Source organism: Halichoeres trimaculatus, unplaced genomic scaffold (genome assembly GCF_033239565.1).
Source record: "Halichoeres trimaculatus isolate MK-OKI-2021-1 unplaced genomic scaffold, fHalTri1.1 fHalTri1_scaffold_8, whole genome shotgun sequence".
Classification (NCBI taxonomy): domain Eukaryota; kingdom Metazoa; phylum Chordata; class Actinopteri; order Labriformes; family Labridae; genus Halichoeres; species Halichoeres trimaculatus.
Genome location: NW_027437186.1, coordinates 20097004 through 20116121, shown reverse-complemented (window position 1 = coordinate 20116121; position 19118 = coordinate 20097004). Strand labels below are relative to the sequence as shown.

The following is a 19118-nucleotide window of genomic DNA, read 5'->3' as shown; positions in this document are numbered from 1 at the left end:
CCTCCCAAAGGTTCGGTCCAGGCTGTGAGTCCTTCTTGGGATCTCCAGCTCTAGTTCCCCTGTGCTGTCTGCTCCGCAGAGTTCTGATTGGTCAGAGCCGCTTGACGTCTCATGGAAGTCCAACTCCTCCTGGGAATTGATCCTCTGGAGTTTTCTCAAAGGGCCACTACAACAGGATGATGTATCAGAGAAGAAGAGACAATCAATTTGGCAAAGCAATACAATACATGATTAGACCTTTGAAGTGTTTTTACATATAATTATACCTATCAACCACATTTCATAAATTAAGTTTGGATACATTTTACTTCATTTTGGATAAATTATTTATTTCACTGTGTTAGGGATAAACATATTGGAACCACTTGATAACGTTTCATGTGGAGTATCAGTGTAGTTTTCTTTTAATGCTGACTTCCGTGCTGGCTTTTGACCTCTAAAACTTTGTAAAAAAATATAAAAAGTACTCTGCACCTGTATGGAACCTTGCCCATCACCTCATCTCCTCATATGTGTTTTCCTGTTTGCAGATCACATACTTGTTTTAGGACACTACGAGCATGATTAAACCTATCAAGATTAAATCTATCAAGCTATAACCTGAAGGATGAAAAATATTTGATCAAAAGCAGGTAAAGTTTTGTTTGTAACAGATCCCAGGACTGTAAACCAGTGTGAATCACATCCCCTGAAAAATGTCAGTATCATTTCCCTCAGAGTCATCCTTAAATTAATCTATTTACCTGTGGATATGTTGAAAAATGTCTTTTTCTGAAACTTTAAGCTTCACACTGTTTGAATTTACATTGGTTTTCCTACACAGCAGCTTCTGGAAACTGTATGATGTTATTAACCTGATTGACAGCCTGGCTTCTCTATTTTCTCGTTCCCCAACGCTCTCGTTGTCCTCTCTGCTTCCCTTGCTGATGTACATCTTCTCCAGGTCAGCCATGTTCCTCAGGTGAGTGCTTTTCAGCTCTTCCAGTCTTCGGTAGTACTCTTGGTTGGAGAAATTAATATGCTGCTCTCTCTGAAGTCCATAGATTTCCAAGGACAGAGACCTGCGGACCTTCCTGCACGTTTTCGTCTGCTCGTTGCACTCTGGATTCAGATCATAGTCCTAAAAAGAGGTAGTTTGACACACATCATTTTCTGGATGTAGTAAAAAAAATTCCATGACAATGGATATTAATTCTGCATATCAACCATTGCTCACAATGTAGCAGAAATGGTCTGACAGCACCTGGCAGACAACATGGAGAACATTTACTTCAAACTACAAGTATTTGATGTCAACGTATTTCACTGAAACTACATGCAACAGAACAGTTGCTAGAATTAACAGCTGCAGGCGTTAACAGTCATCTAAAATATGTACAAATCTCCACCCAGAAACTTTGAAATTGAGTTCATCATTTTTAAAGCTCGACTTCAGGAATCATGCATCTTTAAAGCCTCACCTCTTGGCAACAGTCCTCATCCCTGACAAAAAAGCGCTCTCTTTCCCCTCCATACAGAGCCATTAGTTCCTTGTTTTCCAGAGAAGGTGATCGATACATCACTGCAGTCTTCCTTCTTATTTCTCTCAGACAAAACTCTTCACATCAAGTCCGATGCAGAGCCGATCCTTGCAGTCTGCACACTGACCTAGTGAACAGACAGCAGAACAGCAGCAGAGATTAGCAACTGACACACGCACACACACGGGCTGAAGGTTTTATCTTCTTACCATAAGGAGGGGACGTGGTTTTACTGTCTTCAGGGGAGTTATTAGACAGATGGCCCATATGGTCTAGTAGCTTTTCACTGAGGACAACATTCAAAGTCAGAGAGATGTTTGCGTGGATGCTCCCAATCTGATTTACAGATTAACTTTCATGATTAAGTGCTTATATACACTATCCTGCGCCTGTTGCAATTTAAAAATGGTCAACAGGAGAAAAGTTAAAGTGGTGAAAAGACACCTTGGGGCTGACTTTTAGCACACAGAAAATTACTATTACAATCTTTGAGCAACATAAAGGGTCTTTTCTGGAGGAACAAGAACAAAAAAAAATGTTGAGTTGAGTTTTTATTCTTTTGCAGCAAAAGCCTAACTTTCTGATAACCTCCCTTACAGGTTATGCTTGATGTATACAACTGTACATTGTGTTCATTTCTAACTTGTGTTGTTTTTTAGTCATGTATGGTGTGCTAGGTTGTTGTATCCAAGGGTGTCACACATTCTCATCAGACCCCTACCTGGATTTAGGACCATTCACTATTCTTTGTGAGTCCCTCCATAATGAGGGTGCTGCAACCATCCTTCCTAGTCTGATGACCCTGTGATTATCAATAAATGAGCTCTGATGACGTCTCTGCTCTACTGACCTACGTGGAAGGCTCCCAGTCCTCTACACTCTGGCCCTGTTGAGCATAACCTGGCCTTCGTTCAGCTGCAGGATTTTGGGGGGATTTGGTGACATCCCAGAGCCAACTGTGCTAATCTGTTTACTTAAGTTTCTCATCACTGTCACTACGAGACTTCAAGTCCTCACCTCACGCTACAGCAGCTCTCTCCATCTGTCTCCTGTCCCCTCCTATATCGTCTCTACCCATGGCAGAGCCTGTCAGGGCCTGAGGCAGAAGAAAACAACAAAAAAACTTACAGAAGGTAAGACAAAAAAATAGATATTCTGTAAAAGGAAGCAAAAAGGCAAGTGGCATGAAACAAGCAAAGGAATTTAAAAAGAAGGTTATACAGCCAGCAGCAAGCAAACTCAAATAAAAACACAACATTTCATCTGAGCATTAGTAATCTAAGACACCTGAGGAAGGATTTTAAAAAGCTGTTTGTCCTGCATCCTCTGACAAAGGGTGCTTAAATGTCTCTGACAGAGGGTGGCGGGGGTCTGCAAGGACTGATTCAGCCATCTTTAAAATCCTCCACTTGTGGTACTCAGAAAGTTCAGTCAAGGTTGTGCCAGAAGTTTCAGCATGACTTCACCTCTGTATACCTTTTCGTTCTTGTGGAAAGTAGACCATATCAACAAACAAAGGTAAAAAGCAAGGGCTGATTCCACAAATAGCAACGAAACATTTCCTTAAATCTTATCAACTTTAAAAGAGCAACGCTTTCGTTAAAATACAAAATCCAAGCACGGGACGATGTGTTCACAAGGAACATCAACACGACCCTCAAAGGTCTGTTTGTCACCAACAACTGACCAGCTATTTCTACCTTTGTTAACACCACTGTCTGACTGTAAAAAGTTAGACAGTGGCAGCCAACAAATCAGACCAGGATTTATATTACATGTGCTCTTTTTATATTTAATTTTCTGAAAGGCGGAATGCAATCAAAAGCAGAGACAAAAAATACAACATCCTATAAACCAACCATAAAGGGATCTTTCAAAGTCAAACTGTCAGGGGCGTATTAAGTCGTTTGGGGGCCCAAGGCAAACCCAGTCATTGGGGCCCTCCATGTCCTTGTAACTCATCTTCCTCAGAGCTAGACTGGCCTTCCCTGGGTCCACTGTCTCTTTCCAAGAACCAAGGCATGAGACAGTGCTAATCTTGTACATGGTAACTTAACGCAACTAAATGCATTTCCTCAAGTGCTGTACTTAAGTTAGATTTTGTAAAAAAAGTGAATACATAATTTAGTCCACTTGTCCTGGATTTGAAATCTTTTATGGTCAATTGACAACTTATTTGTCCCACAGTGGGGAATTTACAGAGTAACAGTAACAAAAAAGAAAGTATGAAGTGAAAAACATTACAATTGGTAAATATTGAAAAAAATAATCTAGTAAAGAAAAAATATGTAAATATCAAGCACAACATAAAACTAGAAAAAAAATCTACTGAAAGAGGTGATTTTTACAGTTACCATACTTTTTGGTACTATTATTTCGACCATCTGTCCAGTTAGTTATGTATCCAAAAAAGAGATTTTGTACAATAATGTTTATCACCAACTCAAAAAGTTTGATTTTGAGAAAATTATCCTGTTTCCTGGGGGGGAAAAGGTGTCTTTTAACCACTTTCTTCCTAAATCAAATTTTCAGATGTGTTGTAACATGGAATAGCCCATTGAATAAGAAGGGAGGGGGAGTACCCAAAACCATCATTAAAGATTAAGCCTTTTGATGTATTTTGAAGCATGTGAAGTAAGATTTGGAAAAAGAAATGATTTCAATTAAAGAGAACTTCAAAAATGAGTTTTTAAGAGATGCTTTGGGGGCCCCTGGGAATCTTGGGGCCCCAGGCAACTGCCTGTGTTTGCCTAATTGTAGCTACGCTCCTGCAAACTGTTTGACTGGAGGAATTGTAGAGAGGTGTACACGTGACATTGGAGAGACGAACTTTGATGGTAACATTATTAAATATAACAATTTGATGTGGCTGTAGAGTTATAAAGAGATGTTTAAGGCCTGAAGATTTTGCAGTAAAAAGAAGGAAAAATCTGCATTTAGCAACTCGTTTGACTTGGCTGTGGAAATGATACTGTCTCATTCACTCAGTTTTCTGTTTGTTTATTTCTCAGAGACATTCTTCGACAGCATCTCATAAAAACATGTTTCCTCCTGCTTTTACCTCAGCATTAAAAACCTAAAACTTACAATTTTATTGTTTATTTCTGGACATATTGACATTATTAAGTATGGACCTCGTGGTAAGTTACAGCAGAACTATCACAAGACAAGGAAAAGGCAGTTCATGCATTATAATGTTTGACCACACGATGGAGTTGTTGCACTTTTAGTGACATCACAATCTTTCTGCTGTTTTATTTCATAGCATGAAGCGATCTTTACACTAATATGTAGTATTCAGGTAATATTAATTTACCTGCCTCTCAAACAACATGAGAATATGCATGTGTGTTATGAAATATTGTTCTTTGAAACAAATTTGGACGTTCTAAACAGTGATCCCACAAAGTAATCAACCTTATCATAAACATTAGGTCTTAAAAAGCAATTTTAAAGACAGTATGTTTTTCTCTTTCTTTTTTCTTGCAGCCTTACGTGTTTTCTGGTGTTAATGCTCTCACCACAGTTCCTGGAACACTTTGCTCTCAAAGTTCAACAAGTTTTTTTTCACATCCGCCCAGGTACAGACTCCCTTTTGTGTTTGTGCTACTGTGGTGTGTGTGTGTGTGTGCGTGTGTTAGAGAGAGAAGGAGAGAGAAAGAGAGACAGAGGAAGGAGACTTAAGACGTACACCCATCCTGGAAAAATGGCACCTGTTAAGAGTACAGTACTTTGTGGCTGTATTAATTAATTTCCAGTATGTTTACATGGTACTTCCTACCCACTGAGAAACGTCACCCAAACACTGGCTCCTGAACAGTAAACATCACAGATTTCTGGAGTTGATGGAGATTAAATATTTCTGTATGTCGTCGATATGTGTGTGTACGGTTTTCCACTGGTCTTCTCAGTGTGTTGGCGTGGGATGAATAGTGGCAGTGTTCAGTCAGAGTAAACAGTCATCACAAGCTTGGCCGTCCTCCGCCTCACAGAGCGGTGCGGCTGCACAAAGCCACAGTTCAGCTCAGCTTTTTGTGGGACAAACACAGTCTACTAAACCACAAAAAAGCTGAGAGCTCTTTCATTTAATCATCAATCACCCCTGATATCAGGCAACACTTAACTGATCCTTTCGAGTGGATTCATTCCTTATCTGATGGAGTATTAGAGGAAATAAACGCCAGTCTCCAGAAACTATCAGCTTCTGCTCAGTGAGTGTGAGGAAGTCTCCAAATACTAACTTATTTACAGAATCTCTCCATGTGCACTTTAACACTGTGGTCATTATCAGGCCATGATGAGCACCTTACAAGGCAGAGCTAATCCAGTGGTGGGCCGTAGGTCAGTTCAGACCTTTTTTTTATGTAGAATAATGTCATAACCAACACATATGTAAAGATGTATATCTAAGGAATATTTTCAAATTTAAGCTCAAGCTGCCAAAGCAAAGGGGATTTCACAGAGTCCAAACAATATGTGAAATAAAACACAGACATTAGCTGTGACTACAGCTGTAAATGTAATGTAATGCATGAACTCATTTGTGAGGCAGCTGAGAAGGTCTTGGAATAGTTTTGGAAATATAATGAAATGTCACTCTTCTTGATGGTCTTATAATAATAAAACTTATCATGTAGCAAATTTCTCCACTTCTGAATCTTTCGATGCACTCTTATCTAGAGTTGGTCACACTCACTCCTGTCTGTATTAACCCCTAACTGCCTGAATCAATTAACAATCATTTTAAAAAAATATCCTTATGTGTTTTTACATTGTTACAGATGTTAAATTGAGTGGAGATTGTACATTTGAGTATCTGACACACAATAGTTATAACTAAGTTGCATTATTACTATTTCCTGTGTATGTCTGGAGATCCTAAAAGTAACCATGGCTGCATTGTTTACATGCGAAATCAGCTGTTAGTAGCCTGTAGCAAGTCAATGCTAACTGGTGCAAGGCCTGTTGTTTCCCCACAAGCTGAGGAGAAGGAGGTGAGGACGACGTGCTGGTTTTCTAGGTGTGAGCTAAGAAGTGACGACATGGTCCTGTCCTTCCATCCTTCGTTATTGGGAACATAAGATCCATTTCCAATAAGATGGACAAGCTGGCCGTGCTAACCCAGGAACAGAGGGGTCAGAGACGGCAGAGTAGCAGCATGCTATAATACCAGACACCAAACCACATTTGAAGAGCTTCACCTGCTGTGAGCAGACAGGATACAGGAGACAGAGACTGAACAGACTGCCGAAGAAGCTCAGTCCTGGACCCTGTGGAGGTGGAGACTGGCTGAACTGGACAATGATGGACAAGCTGTCATCATCTATTTTCTTATGGACCTTTTAGCTCTTTCTATACACTTTCTTACTTTTGTTTTCTTGATTGCTGCTGTGACTTCAATTTTGTTGTACTTGTTACAATGACAATAAAGTTCTATTCTATTCTATTCTATTCTATTCTATTCTATTCTATTCTATTCTATTCTATTCTATTCTATATCTGTTCATCCAGATCCATTAAACTGTCCTCTAACTTGACCTTTAACTCATCTGGTCTGCACTGGGGTGCCCCTCTGACAAGTTAGACATGTCAGTCACTGACACAATCTACTGTACTCTTCTATTAGTTTTGCTTCAGCGCCACAACTTTATACTCTATAAATATTCAGCATTTTCTTCATTTAAGAAAAAGAATCAACCTGAAACGTTACTCTTAATGAGGCAGGCAAAAGGCAGTAGCAAATTAGCTGTAGCTGTAAAATAAGAGTCTGTTTCTGTTCTTCTCTTGTGTTCTTTTTTTATTACTTTTCTCATTAGCTATAAAAGGTTCATTCCAAGTAATCTCAAAAACTGTGAACGATTACGTAAGTTCCCTCAGTTACCTTAGCTACTGTTTTCTTTGCTTTGAGGAGGGTCAACTCTTTGTGATCTTTGATGGATAATGAACTCTTCTTATTGTGAGTGATTTTAGGTCCTCTTATTATTCACCCTTATTGAAAATCTTACATACTGAACCTTAGGAGGTGCACAGAAGTCACTTCCTCAGTAAGATCCTTACAGTCACATCAACTTACAGAGAAACACAACCACACACTTTCCTGTAAAACGCCCATGTTTCAGAGGAAATGCCCCCACCCCACCCCCCCAAAAAAAAGAAAAACCACAGGCTACTTAACAATCACTCACAAGCATACGTAGGAGCACCGAGCACACACTGACTCATGAAGTACTTGCATTCAAAACCCACGTGGGTGCAGGCACAGGTTCAATTCCCCACAGGAGCAAACACCGCTGACAACATGTAGACCTTCAGGAGTGAAGTGGCTCCGTCCTCTGCTGACCGCCCACCTCACAGCAGTTCTTTGCAACCTGTTCATTTTTAAGAGGGATACTCCACCCTCCCGTCAACAAGCCCCACTCATTAAAGTCCTCAAACCACTTCTGTTACACACACACACAGGTCTTTCACTGAGAGGCTGATTGCAGCTTAAATATGAGACAGAAAAACATGGCTGCCGCCCTGACGACAGATGTAATTAGATCCAATGATTGGAGAAAGGTAAATAAAAGCTCTGTGTCCTGCTTTCTTGTTTTTAACATTATATTTTGCAGGCACCAGTAAATGATAAATGCTTCAGTGAGGAAATTTAGTGAGGAGTTCACTTATTCAGATGTTTCAAAGTCCCATAGTGAAGTACAGAGGAAGAAAACAACAAAATGCATTCAGTGTTTTTTTTTTAACCATGCAGATTGTTTTTTAATTATTAACATGTTGTTCAGGTTAATCTTGTATAACTTTTTACAGTCTTTACACACTACCGTTAACAATTTCTTACACCATCTTTCCATTTGTTAAGATCATTATAATTATAATATTGTGTAAAACCCACCCACACCATTTGAGAATCCTTTTGTGGCACATCTAAAAAGATTTTAAAAATCGTGAATTATTAAAATTATGATACAAATTAGAGTTGACAGCCCTTCCAAAAACTGAAAGTTTCCAGTGAGGAGACATAATCATTCATAAGCCCATGTGACTAATTGTAGCTGTAATTCAAGCCCTGTGAGGGATGCTAAACTTGTAAGCCCTTAAAAACTGTAAAAACAGCCAACAGGTGAGACTGACCAAACACTGCCATTAGAAATGTGCTCATACTTGACTTTAACAGGATGTTTTGGAATCTGAAACATAGACTTCTGATTATTTTAAGGTGTTTGAAAAGAGCTGATAACATCACACAATTGTTTTCTAGTCTTGTTCTTATCCATCATGGTCAACACATTCCAGGGATTCTTCTTGGGATGAAGTGTTCGCAGTTTACAGTTTATCTACTTATCTCTGCTGCCATGGCTTTCTTGCCCCCATTTCCCAGAATGCCTTGCAAAGGCCCTCAGTGAGCAAATATGACTGCTGTGAGTGAGTGATAAAGAAGAAAGCCTGATCACGCACACATAAACAAATATTTTCACTTAAATGCACACACTGGTAAAATCTTTTCTAGTTATTTAAATCCAGAAGTATATATTTTTGTTCCTTTTTTTAATCAATAAATTGTTGGAGTGCTACCGCTGAAGGTCAGGAAACAGGTTCATGCCTATTTTCCTTACAACTCCCAAGTTACACATCATGTGAATAGTTTAAGCTTTGTCTTATTGAAAGCTGCTTCTGAGAAAGTGCTTGGTGTGTACTTCATAACTGAAGGAGAATGGCAGGATGTAGGCAGGGTTTTTTATACAGGTTTAAAAACAATAAAGCACTTTTGCTTTTCATGTTGAAACAGTTACACTTCATCTATCTGTAACAACATTTTCATCAGAGCATACAAGCTAAAGTAGCAAAAGTCTCTGCACAATTTTTTTTTTGTCTTTCCTGTGTGCGGTTAAGGTGATCTTTCCCCTTCATCTTAAGTTTCACTCAAACTTCAACGTGTGAATAAAAATGCAAGACGCTCCTAGATTCAGTCAAATAGAAGTAGACAGCATCACTTGAAGTTTGAAACTGTGTAAAAATCTAAGACTTTCAAATGAGGCAGCTTCCTTACTACTTAGCGGTTGTGGTGACTTTTATGATGTGTGTAACAATTTACTCAGTGAAGTTCAAAAGAGAACTTTGTTCAACACAATCACAAACAGAGACAGAGAAATGGGAAACATTTTTTGCAGGGCCATAACTTATGTGTTGAAGATAGCAGATCTTTGATTTGAAAGTCTTACATGTCAGTAGGGGTATCGATAAGATTTTATGCTATTACTGATTCCCTTATCAATTCCGCTTGTGATTTCTCTGTGCACAGAAAGTAGGCTTTTCTGTGTCAGTAATATTTCATTGGCTTTATAGGTAAATAAGTATGACATGACACTCTTGATACACACCACCAAGGTGGTGTTGCCACCCTTGCTTGATATTACAGCACTGCACAAATTACACTTTGTGTTGTCAGCGTTCTTTTCAGTAAAGTGAAGCCAAACTTCAATTGCTTCAATTTCTCTACCACTGCCTTCAAATTTTGTTGCTGACCTACAAGTGTGAATGACATGTGGTACGTCATGTGACCAGCGTCATGTAAAGAACTGACAAGAGAATCATTATGCATAAAGGTAAATAATGTTGATAGATCAAACCATTTATAATCAATTCTTCTACAGTTCTAGTTTCATTTAGCAGAGGCTTCTGTCAAAAGCAACATACAACACAAGAAAGAATTTAGACAGAAGGAAAAACCTAGTTAGTGCGACAAAGTGCTACAAGTTATTTGGCTGCAAGTGCTGCCATTAAATGTTGAATCTTTTTCCTTTCTTTTCTTTCTTTTGAAAAATGTGGAATAATCTAGCCAACTAACCAAAATCAATTTCTGCAACAATATACTTTAACCTTCAACAACATTCAGTAAATAGTGCTGAAAATTCACTGAGAGCTGGGTCTGAGACCTACTGACTCATTCTACCCCCGAGGACAAAGAGAAGGGCAAGCTTAAGTGCTTAAGTGTTCCCCCATTAGATGAGTTTTAAGACATCTCTTAAAAGCAGAAAGGGACTCTGCGGATTGTACAGAGTTAGGTAATTCATTCCACCACGCACAACAGAGGAGAAGAGTCTGGCTAGTGATTTAGAGCTGCACTGGGCCAGAAGCACCAGGCGTGTTTCACAAGCAGAGCATAGTGGGAGAGAAGGAGTGCAGACCTGGAAGAGGGACCCCAGATAGGAAGGAGAGGATTCTTAACAGAAACCGGTCATCGATACCCATCCTTATGTGGATGATATAGATTCAAAACATAAACTCATATCTTTTATTGAGGTTTGTGTGACCCGCTGTGGCCCCCAAAACTGTAATAAAGCACACACTTCTCTTCCCTTTTCATTTGTATCTGTTAAGAAAACTGTTTTTCTTTCTCCAACAGTTTTATTAGGAGTAGATCTGCCTTCAGTTTGTACCACTGTACCAGCATTGATTTTGAGATTACTGGTACCTACATTCAAAAGTGACATAGGTCATACAATTAATTTAAAGTGACCATGCCTTTCTGCAAGCTTCAAACCTTTATCTATTATTTATTATTTGTCTCAAATAGATAAACAAGACAAAAGGCTTCTGTGGATGATGTGGTTGGTGGGCATAAGTAGAGAGAGAGTAAAAGAGAGCAGTCCTCCTCTGACTGTGCTCAGCCTTTCCAGAGAAGTATGATTCCTTTTCCCTTTTAAAGGCATTGAAGTAGCTCATTCCAGTAAGTGGGGTCAGATATAAATGAATCAGGAAGCGGCAGGCTATCAACTCTCCATATTTCTTAACAATGTTTTCTCTGTTCTGCTTTTGTTAATGTGTCTTTTAATTTTCCACTCTCCTTCAATGACCTCTCTAAAGCAACATCAGCAGACGGCAGCAAAAGTTCAGAGGGTAACTATTCTCTCCCCCGACTCCAAACCAAACCACGCGAAAGCAGTGTCTCCCAAAAATGTGGTGATATGTACTGCTGTGTGTACATTTCATTGACAAAATATGCGCTAGAATTCCTTCATCTTTTGTTCAGAATCAGCTACCTATCACAGGTAACTGGCTCGACCTCCTTCTCATTCATCCCGGCAGTGTCTCAGCGCTTTAACACAGTCGGACGCTGAGCGTCTTCTGACTTCAGCGGGGAAGCGTAGAGTGGGTTGTTCCACTGTGGAAACTGGACAGTCATTGGATAAACTCTGGGTTTTGTCACACCCATCGGACGCTCAGCGTCTCTGGGGGTCTATGAGGCAGTGGGCTGGCCTGGACGCCAGGCTTCTGCATGATGATTGGATGATCTGTCTGAGGCTGAATCCCTTTTTGATTGACAGTGAAATGAGCCAGTCAGCGATCTTGAAGTATAACTCTCCACCGGGGTATCTTCTCAGTTGTTCTGGACTGATCCGGAGGCTTTATCGATCCCCACCAAGTTTACCTTTCTCAAAAATAATGAGCATCGAGAGAACACTGGTAAAATCCCTGGAAAAAACACCTGGTTGGTATGACTGGGTCACAGATCATTTCTTGAAAAGGAACGGAGGGTAGAATTTATGCTTAAATTAATAAACAAATTTATGATGTAGGCTGGAAAAAAATCACTTCCTCTCCTTGACTGACCAGCAGCCGCCACTGCGTGAAAGTTATGATTGTTACAGTCACAGAGCTTAGCAAGAGAAATGTATCCCTTTGTTTAGTTGAACACCAGTTAAGTGTAATGATGCAGTTTGTTTAACTTATGGTCAACCAAGATACAACAAGTGAGAGCAAACTGGTAACAAATCATGGAAGTGTTGAGTACTTATAGCTGCTGACTGGGTTAAAAGCTGTTCATGTAAAATTAACTTAAAGGGAATAGCTCTCATTTACTCTTTCACAGTTAAAAAAAAGACTTAACTGGCAGGGCTCTCAGCTAGCTGCAGCTTACAGATAGGGTTTAAACGCCATGTGTGTATTTCTCACAGCCAAAATTAGGGCTGGCACGATGTACTTTTCTCCCAGTTTGATTCTTTTACAAGTTTTGGGATGCTTGTCTTGTCTTTTTTAATAAACAGAGGTCTAATTAATACTGCTACACTGCATATAGCAATCAACACACTTTTTTAGCTTAAAACAGATTGTTAGCTGCAGGCTTAGATAAAAATAAACCACAATGAGTCAGGGGACTTGATTTTCTCCCACAAACTTTTTTCCACTCAAGTCTGCTGATATGTTGTTTGTCAATTCTACTCAGACTACAACAAGGACACGTCCTATGCTGAAAGCCCAAACCTCCCAGTACAGATTCTACATTTCTATGTTTGCTTTTAACTCAGCAGGGCTTGTTCTGTTTCAGTTATCAGTATCGTACAGATACTAACAGAATATCATTCATTATCGTAAATAACCAAATGCTATTATCCCTTAATATCATGTGTGATGTCTTTTGCGCTCTGACAGTTTGAACACAAAGTTACCCACTGTATCTATCTGTATCCTGTGATGTCCCTTGAGAGACACACACTCTCTTTGGACACACCCATAAACTGTTGATAATAATAGTCTGAGAGTGTGTCTTTGGTTTTAGTGCACAGGAAGTGGCCCATTACATGCCAAGCTTTGATTTCAAACTGTTTGTGCACAAATGTTTGAATGTGTGTTCCTGGTGTGTATCTACATGAAGGATGTTAACGTGTTTCCTCTGTGTGTGTGTGTGTGTGTGTGTGTGTGTGTGTGTGTGTGTGTGTGTGTGTGTGTGTGTGTGTGTGTGTGTGTGTGTGTGTGTGTGTGTGTGTGTGTGTGTGTGTGTGCTTGCACGTGAACTCGGTGTGTTGTGTTGGGTTTGTGGCTCTTGACAAAGGGACCTTGATGCTGTTCCAGCAGTGTTTCACGCTGGGGTCCAGTTGGGCTGCTCCTCTCATCTCTTCTCCTAATCTTTAAAACACAATCTGACCACTCTGTTCCTGCTCTGATCAGACCGCCTGGCTCCTTACTGTGTGTTGCTGGCAGAGACACAAAGTCTGGACCCTACTGGAGGCTTATTAATCTCTTTCATAGGCCATCTCATATTGTGTGTCTGTGGTGCCTGGCTTGTGTCATTTTGTTGTTTACAGACCAGCAGGAAGAATATTGTAAGCTGAATCTGTTCTGTTGTTGCTCTGACTTTAGTCTACTTGCTTATGAATGTATTCTGAATAGATTTAGCCCTAACTGTGTTGGCAGGGGTGTGTCCACACTTTTTAAATGGGGTGGCCAGCATCCGATCAACACATGATTTCAACCTCAGTTCGTGAAGGATTAAAACCATTTGTTTAAAGCCAAATTCACTACGCTCATATAAGAAAAGTGGAACAGCTCAATAAAAAAGAAAGCTGTAAGGTTGAACGAAATTGTAGCAGTGACTTTTAATTGTGGTTAGCTATGGCTAAATCATCTTACATGAAGATAAACATTTTAAAAAATGGCACTTCTTCTTGCACTAGATGGCAGCACCTGCAGCCAAATAACATGAAACGTATTGACGCACTAGTGGAGGTTTTTCCCTTCTGTCTAAATTCTTGCTTGTGTTGTAAGTCGCTAGGATTTAGAATTGTGGCGACAGCCAGTCTACTATTACATCCCTAATGGTCGACTTTAAGCCCCACCCCTGACACGGCAACCAACAAATCATTGCTAAGGATTTTGGAGATTTTTGGGGCATAGGTAGCCAGTCATATTTCAAAAATGGTGAATGCCATCCCTTTGGACATGTTTGTCACAGTACAGGGTCAATTTATTTGAATAATTAAAAATGTATCAATATTTTATCAAAATGCGAACCACAACTACAAACCTAAAAGATGTGGAGCTCCCCCTATTGACGAACATCAATAAAGGTCATGGGTCTTAGTAGATCTACTAACAAGAGACTGACAAGAGCAGCATGTGCGTGATCTAACAAAACCTCAGAAATGGATAAATAAACTGTACACAGTGAAATAATTGTCAAAAAAAAAAAAAACTATCGACATTTTGGGGCACAGTTTTGATTCATAGTGTCAAATTCCAGCCCTGGGCTGCTAAGTTGCAAAATAAAAATCTGAAGTGAATTAAAGAAAATATATTTTAAAAATCAAAATATGGAGAAATTAGGAAAGGTAGATGGTGAAGGAAAAGCATGAAAGGTTTGTGAAAGATACAAATAGTGAACATGTTTTTTCATTTATCAGGGGGTTCATTTTCAGTGATCCACTTTGGTGAGAGGTCTAAACCCAGGTGTATGTAGAAGAAGTTTTTTTTTTCCTTGACGTCTCTTCCTGTGATGAATCATCAGTAAGCTGATGGCAGTTAAGGGCACAAGCATTTAGTCCATATTAATGGAGCTCTTATTTTCTCAAGCAGATTTTGTCCAACATTGAACAGTAGAGAGGACATTAAAGGCAAAGACATAGTACGTCACTTAAAGGTGATGAGTCAAATCCAGAAACCAACCATGGATGAAATGACGTCTGTACTTTGAACTGTGGAGGCCAGAAAAGTTTGACAGCAGATCACCTTCTATGGTATTATCCAAAGCTCTCACAACATAAAGCAAGGTTAGTGAGTGTAGGTGTTACAAAAGCCTGAACAGGATTTTTTTTTATATAAAGATTTTACTACATGTAACCATGGCTGCATTGTTGACATGTGAACTCAGCTGTTAGCAGCCTGTAGCATGTCAATGCTAACTGGTGTAAGGCCTGATGTCTTCCCACAAGGTGAGGAGAAGGAGGTGAGGACGACCTGCTGGTTCTCAGGTGTGAGCTAAGAAGTGACGACATGGACCTGTCCTTCCATCCATCGTTATTGGGAACGTAAGATCTATCTCCAATAAGATGGACGAGCTAACGGAGCTAACATCAGACACCAACACCATGTTGGAAGAACTTCACCTGCTGTGAGCAGACAGGATCCAGGAGACAGAGACTGAACAGACTGCTGAAGAAGCTCAGTCCTGGACCCTGTGGAGGTGGAGGCTGGCTGAACTGGAGAATGATGGACAAGCTGTCATCATCTATTTTCTTATGGACCATTTTGCACTTTCTATACACTTTCTTACTTTTGTTTTCTTGATTGCTGCTGTGACTTCAATTTTGTTGTACTTGTTACAATGACAATAAAGTTCTATTCTATTTGAGTAAAAGTTAAAAAAAAAATGTGTCTGCAGTTGTGTAACTCCTTTAGCACCATCTGTTTTCACAGTTTTGTAGTCTGTAATCTTACTCACTAATTGTGAGCTCAGCCAACAGTAACTTTGATATCTGAGAGGTAGAGACCACAAATAATTTGCCTGGAGCTGTGCCACCCACCTGTGTTGGCCACTTCTCATAAACTTAGGAAATGTTTCAGTTATTTATGTTGTCCCTGTCAGCATACCTGAGGATGGATGGATTACAGTCAAGGGCAGGCAGCATTTCACCAGCAGTATGCATTAGCATTTGAGTGTGTTTTACTACGCAGCATTACAGAAAGTGATTTAGAAGCTCCTCTCTAGCATTACCCATGTTCCCCCACAGTCAGCATTTTTCTGAAACACATGCAGTGCCTTTCTGTACTGTAATGCTCTGGGTGGTTTCACATTTCTAATTTCTTGTCAGGTAGATAAAGTTGCAAAGGTCATATAGAGGCAGTGTGGGACAGGTGATGACTTCATGTAGCTTCACCTTTGAGTTTCTTTTGTATTATTATTTTAGAAAGTTCCCATTTGCTCCTATTGGTTAGCTATGTCTGCTTGTTTTAAATAACACATTCCTGTCTGGTAACCCAACCTCAGCTGCTTGACTGTTTTTTTTTTCTGCTGCTCTTTCCATCAGAGTCTCTGCCTGGCATCTCATCCCCACAAAGCGTTTAGTATCGTGACTTCTGTTTTCCGTTTCCGTGGTTTATATGACCCATTTGGAGCATATCAGAACTAAGACTCTTGCTCAAAGTACGTGTACAGCCTGAGAATCTGTTTTCCAATTCCATTTGTTGCCAGGAAATACTTGTGGCTGTAATAGATGACTTTTTATGATGCATAAGTACAGACGACTACAAAACAGAGTGGCTTGATGGCAGAGTTTGATTGGGTCTGCTGCAGATTATGGCTCAATTCAAGAGGTGGATTTACTCTTTGTTTATGTCCCAGTATGAGTTTTCTTTTCAAACAGCTTGTCCAGCAACAGATTAAACTCCCTCTGTAAATAATGACAGCGTTTTTGACCACACCTGTATACGTCTTTCTCCCCAATAATGATCCACTATTTGCATAAAGGTACCTTAGTTCTGCTGTTTGACTTAAAGGAGGAAGGATCATTACCAAAAATAACATGAGCAGTTTGCAAATAGTGATCTAACACTAATAACTGTGTCACAGATCAAACCAAGCGGCACCAAGCACATATTAGCTGAGACCTCTCTTATAACTGTTCCTCTAATATTTACATTACTTCCTTCTCCTATAGCCTGCACCAGACCTTTCTTAAATAATACATACAACTTAACAAAACCTAACTAAAGTCTGTCCCACAATGTTTGGGTATGAGGATACATGCAGCCTGCAAAGACAAACACAAAAGTGGAGTGGCACATCGTAAACAGGTTTGTTAAGTTCTCTGGTACCAACACCTGAAAACATATGTAACTAGATTTAATAATGGAGCTGGTGAACCTGTCTGCTTGACAGCTCAGATTTTTGTGATGTAATTTGATTGTTGTGTTATGTGTGAGCTGTTGCACAACATTAACTTCACTGCTTGAAGCTGTCAGGCAAAGAGAAGTAATGCCACTTTACAGCGGCTGTAATGGTGAATATCTTTTTTATGGCATTTTCTGCCACAAAAAAAAAACTGTTCTTGTGTTTGTTTTTGTTTTCTGAGGAGGTGAAAGAAATGAGGAAAAGTAAAACTGGTTGGGTTTTACTCTGAGCCAACACATTTTTTTCTCCCTCAGGAAAAAAATGAAGGTGTGTCTCTGCATGTTTGCGTTCTTGTATCAACTGTGTGCTGCAAGTGCTTTGCTAGGCCTATGTAATGTGTTCTCACACTGGGCAAACAGATTAAACTTTTTGGGTTATTTCAGAAAACGATAGAAGCAGAATATCTTCAACAGATGTGTATTTCATATAAATATTAATGTTTTTAGATTTTTTTTAGGCTTGATTGAAGGTTTCTGTGCATGTGAGAGAATGATCTGGAAACCTTGCGTGGGGTGAATATTACTGCAGTAACTTGAGAGTCAGATACTCAACACAATACCTTTTCATTGTTTCTAGCATCAATCCAAACAGTAATGATAATGTCTTGGTAATCTCTCATTGTTCATACTGCTGATCCCTTTAGTGATGAACCAGGTGAGGAAAAGGTAAGCAGACACACACAGTCACAGGGGACACAGAGTGCTTGTTGTGGATTGGGAATGCAGAGTCTCTGGTAGCTGCACCTGAGCTCAGGTGTCTCTGGGGCGCCGAGCTGAGCTGATTTTCTTTATTCCCATGACAGCGTGTTTCAAAGACAACAGCAGGAACAAAACACACATGGGCACACTCTGCAGCATGCAGTAGCGTCGTGTTCGCCTCAAAGGGTTTGTGTTTTATCAACTGAAGATCATCTTAGTAACAAAGTACAAACTGAAAGAACATCTCTTGGCTGGTACGGCATTAAAATTTTTCTTAAAAAGGTTATAATTATAGCCTAAAGGGACATTTTGATTGTGATTATATAATCCTGACTCTCACATTGTATTACTTTGAAAACATTTAACTCAGTGGTTCCCAACTTTTTTTGGGCTGTGACCCCATTTTTACATCACAAGTTTCTGGCGACCCCAGACACCTAAAACAAATGTTTTTTTTGCTAAATTTTTTTTTTGTTCATGTAATAGTTTTTTATATATATATATATATATATATATATATATATATATATATATATATATATATATATATATATATAACCAAAACACAAATAACCAAAAAAGACCAAAAACACAAATAAATGGACTCCCACCAAAAAAAATCTGATATCGGTCTGCATTCACACTTTATTTAGAGAATTTTCAGCGCATTAATTTCACACAAAAACAACGCTAAATTAGGCTCTAGTTCTCATCGTGTCTCTTCGTCCTGGCAGACTACCTGCGTTTGTTTATATCTGGCACGCTGTGCGCGCGGACTGATACACTAAGCGGCGAGAGCCTAGTAGCCAGCTGTGGCTCTGCAGCGGAGGTAGCGTCATTTTACGACGCGATGAGAACTAGAGCCTTATTTAACGGTGATTTTGTGTGAAAGTAACGCGCTGAAAATTCTCTAAATAAAGCGTGAATGCAGAGCAATATCAGAGTTTTTCGGTGCGAGTCCGTTTATTTGTGTTTTGGGGTTTTCAAAGTCAGGTGCTGTGGTAGAAAAAGCGCATCTCATTTCCGACGTAACATCCACTCGAGTGGGTTAAACTTGTGTTTTTATTATTATTATTAACATAATAATTATTGTTATAAAGGAAAATGTGTGGTGTTTTAATTTAAATGAAATATATGGGCCTATTCAATCATTAAAAATGTATTGGTATTTTTTTAATCTTTTTTTTTTTTTTTTATATTAATTGCTGGAAATTCCAGGAGACCCCATTTGAATTCCAC

At 39.4% G+C, this 19118-nt stretch overlaps 1 protein-coding gene across 5 annotated transcripts in view; it reads right to left on the bottom strand.

Moving 5' to 3' along the window:
* LOC141795172 (protein FAM161A) overlaps window positions 1-19118 on the bottom strand; it is a 33400-nt gene that overhangs the window by 1542 nt on the left and 12740 nt on the right. For 2 of the 5 annotated variants that reach the window (XM_074675964.1, XM_074675961.1), the window contains 5 exons: window positions 2538-2616; window positions 1730-1806; window positions 1461-1647; window positions 855-1120; window positions 2-166 (listed from right to left, as the gene is read on the bottom strand). In XM_074675964.1, coding sequence (XP_074532065.1) covers window positions 2-166; window positions 855-1120; window positions 1461-1559 — 530 coding nt within the window. In that variant the 5' untranslated portion in view covers window positions 1560-1647; window positions 1730-1806; window positions 2538-2616. The remainder of the gene's footprint in view (window position 1; window positions 167-854; window positions 1121-1460; window positions 1648-1729; window positions 1807-2537; window positions 2617-19118) is intronic. The other 3 variants (XM_074675963.1, XM_074675966.1, XM_074675965.1) reach the window with 3 other exon arrangements.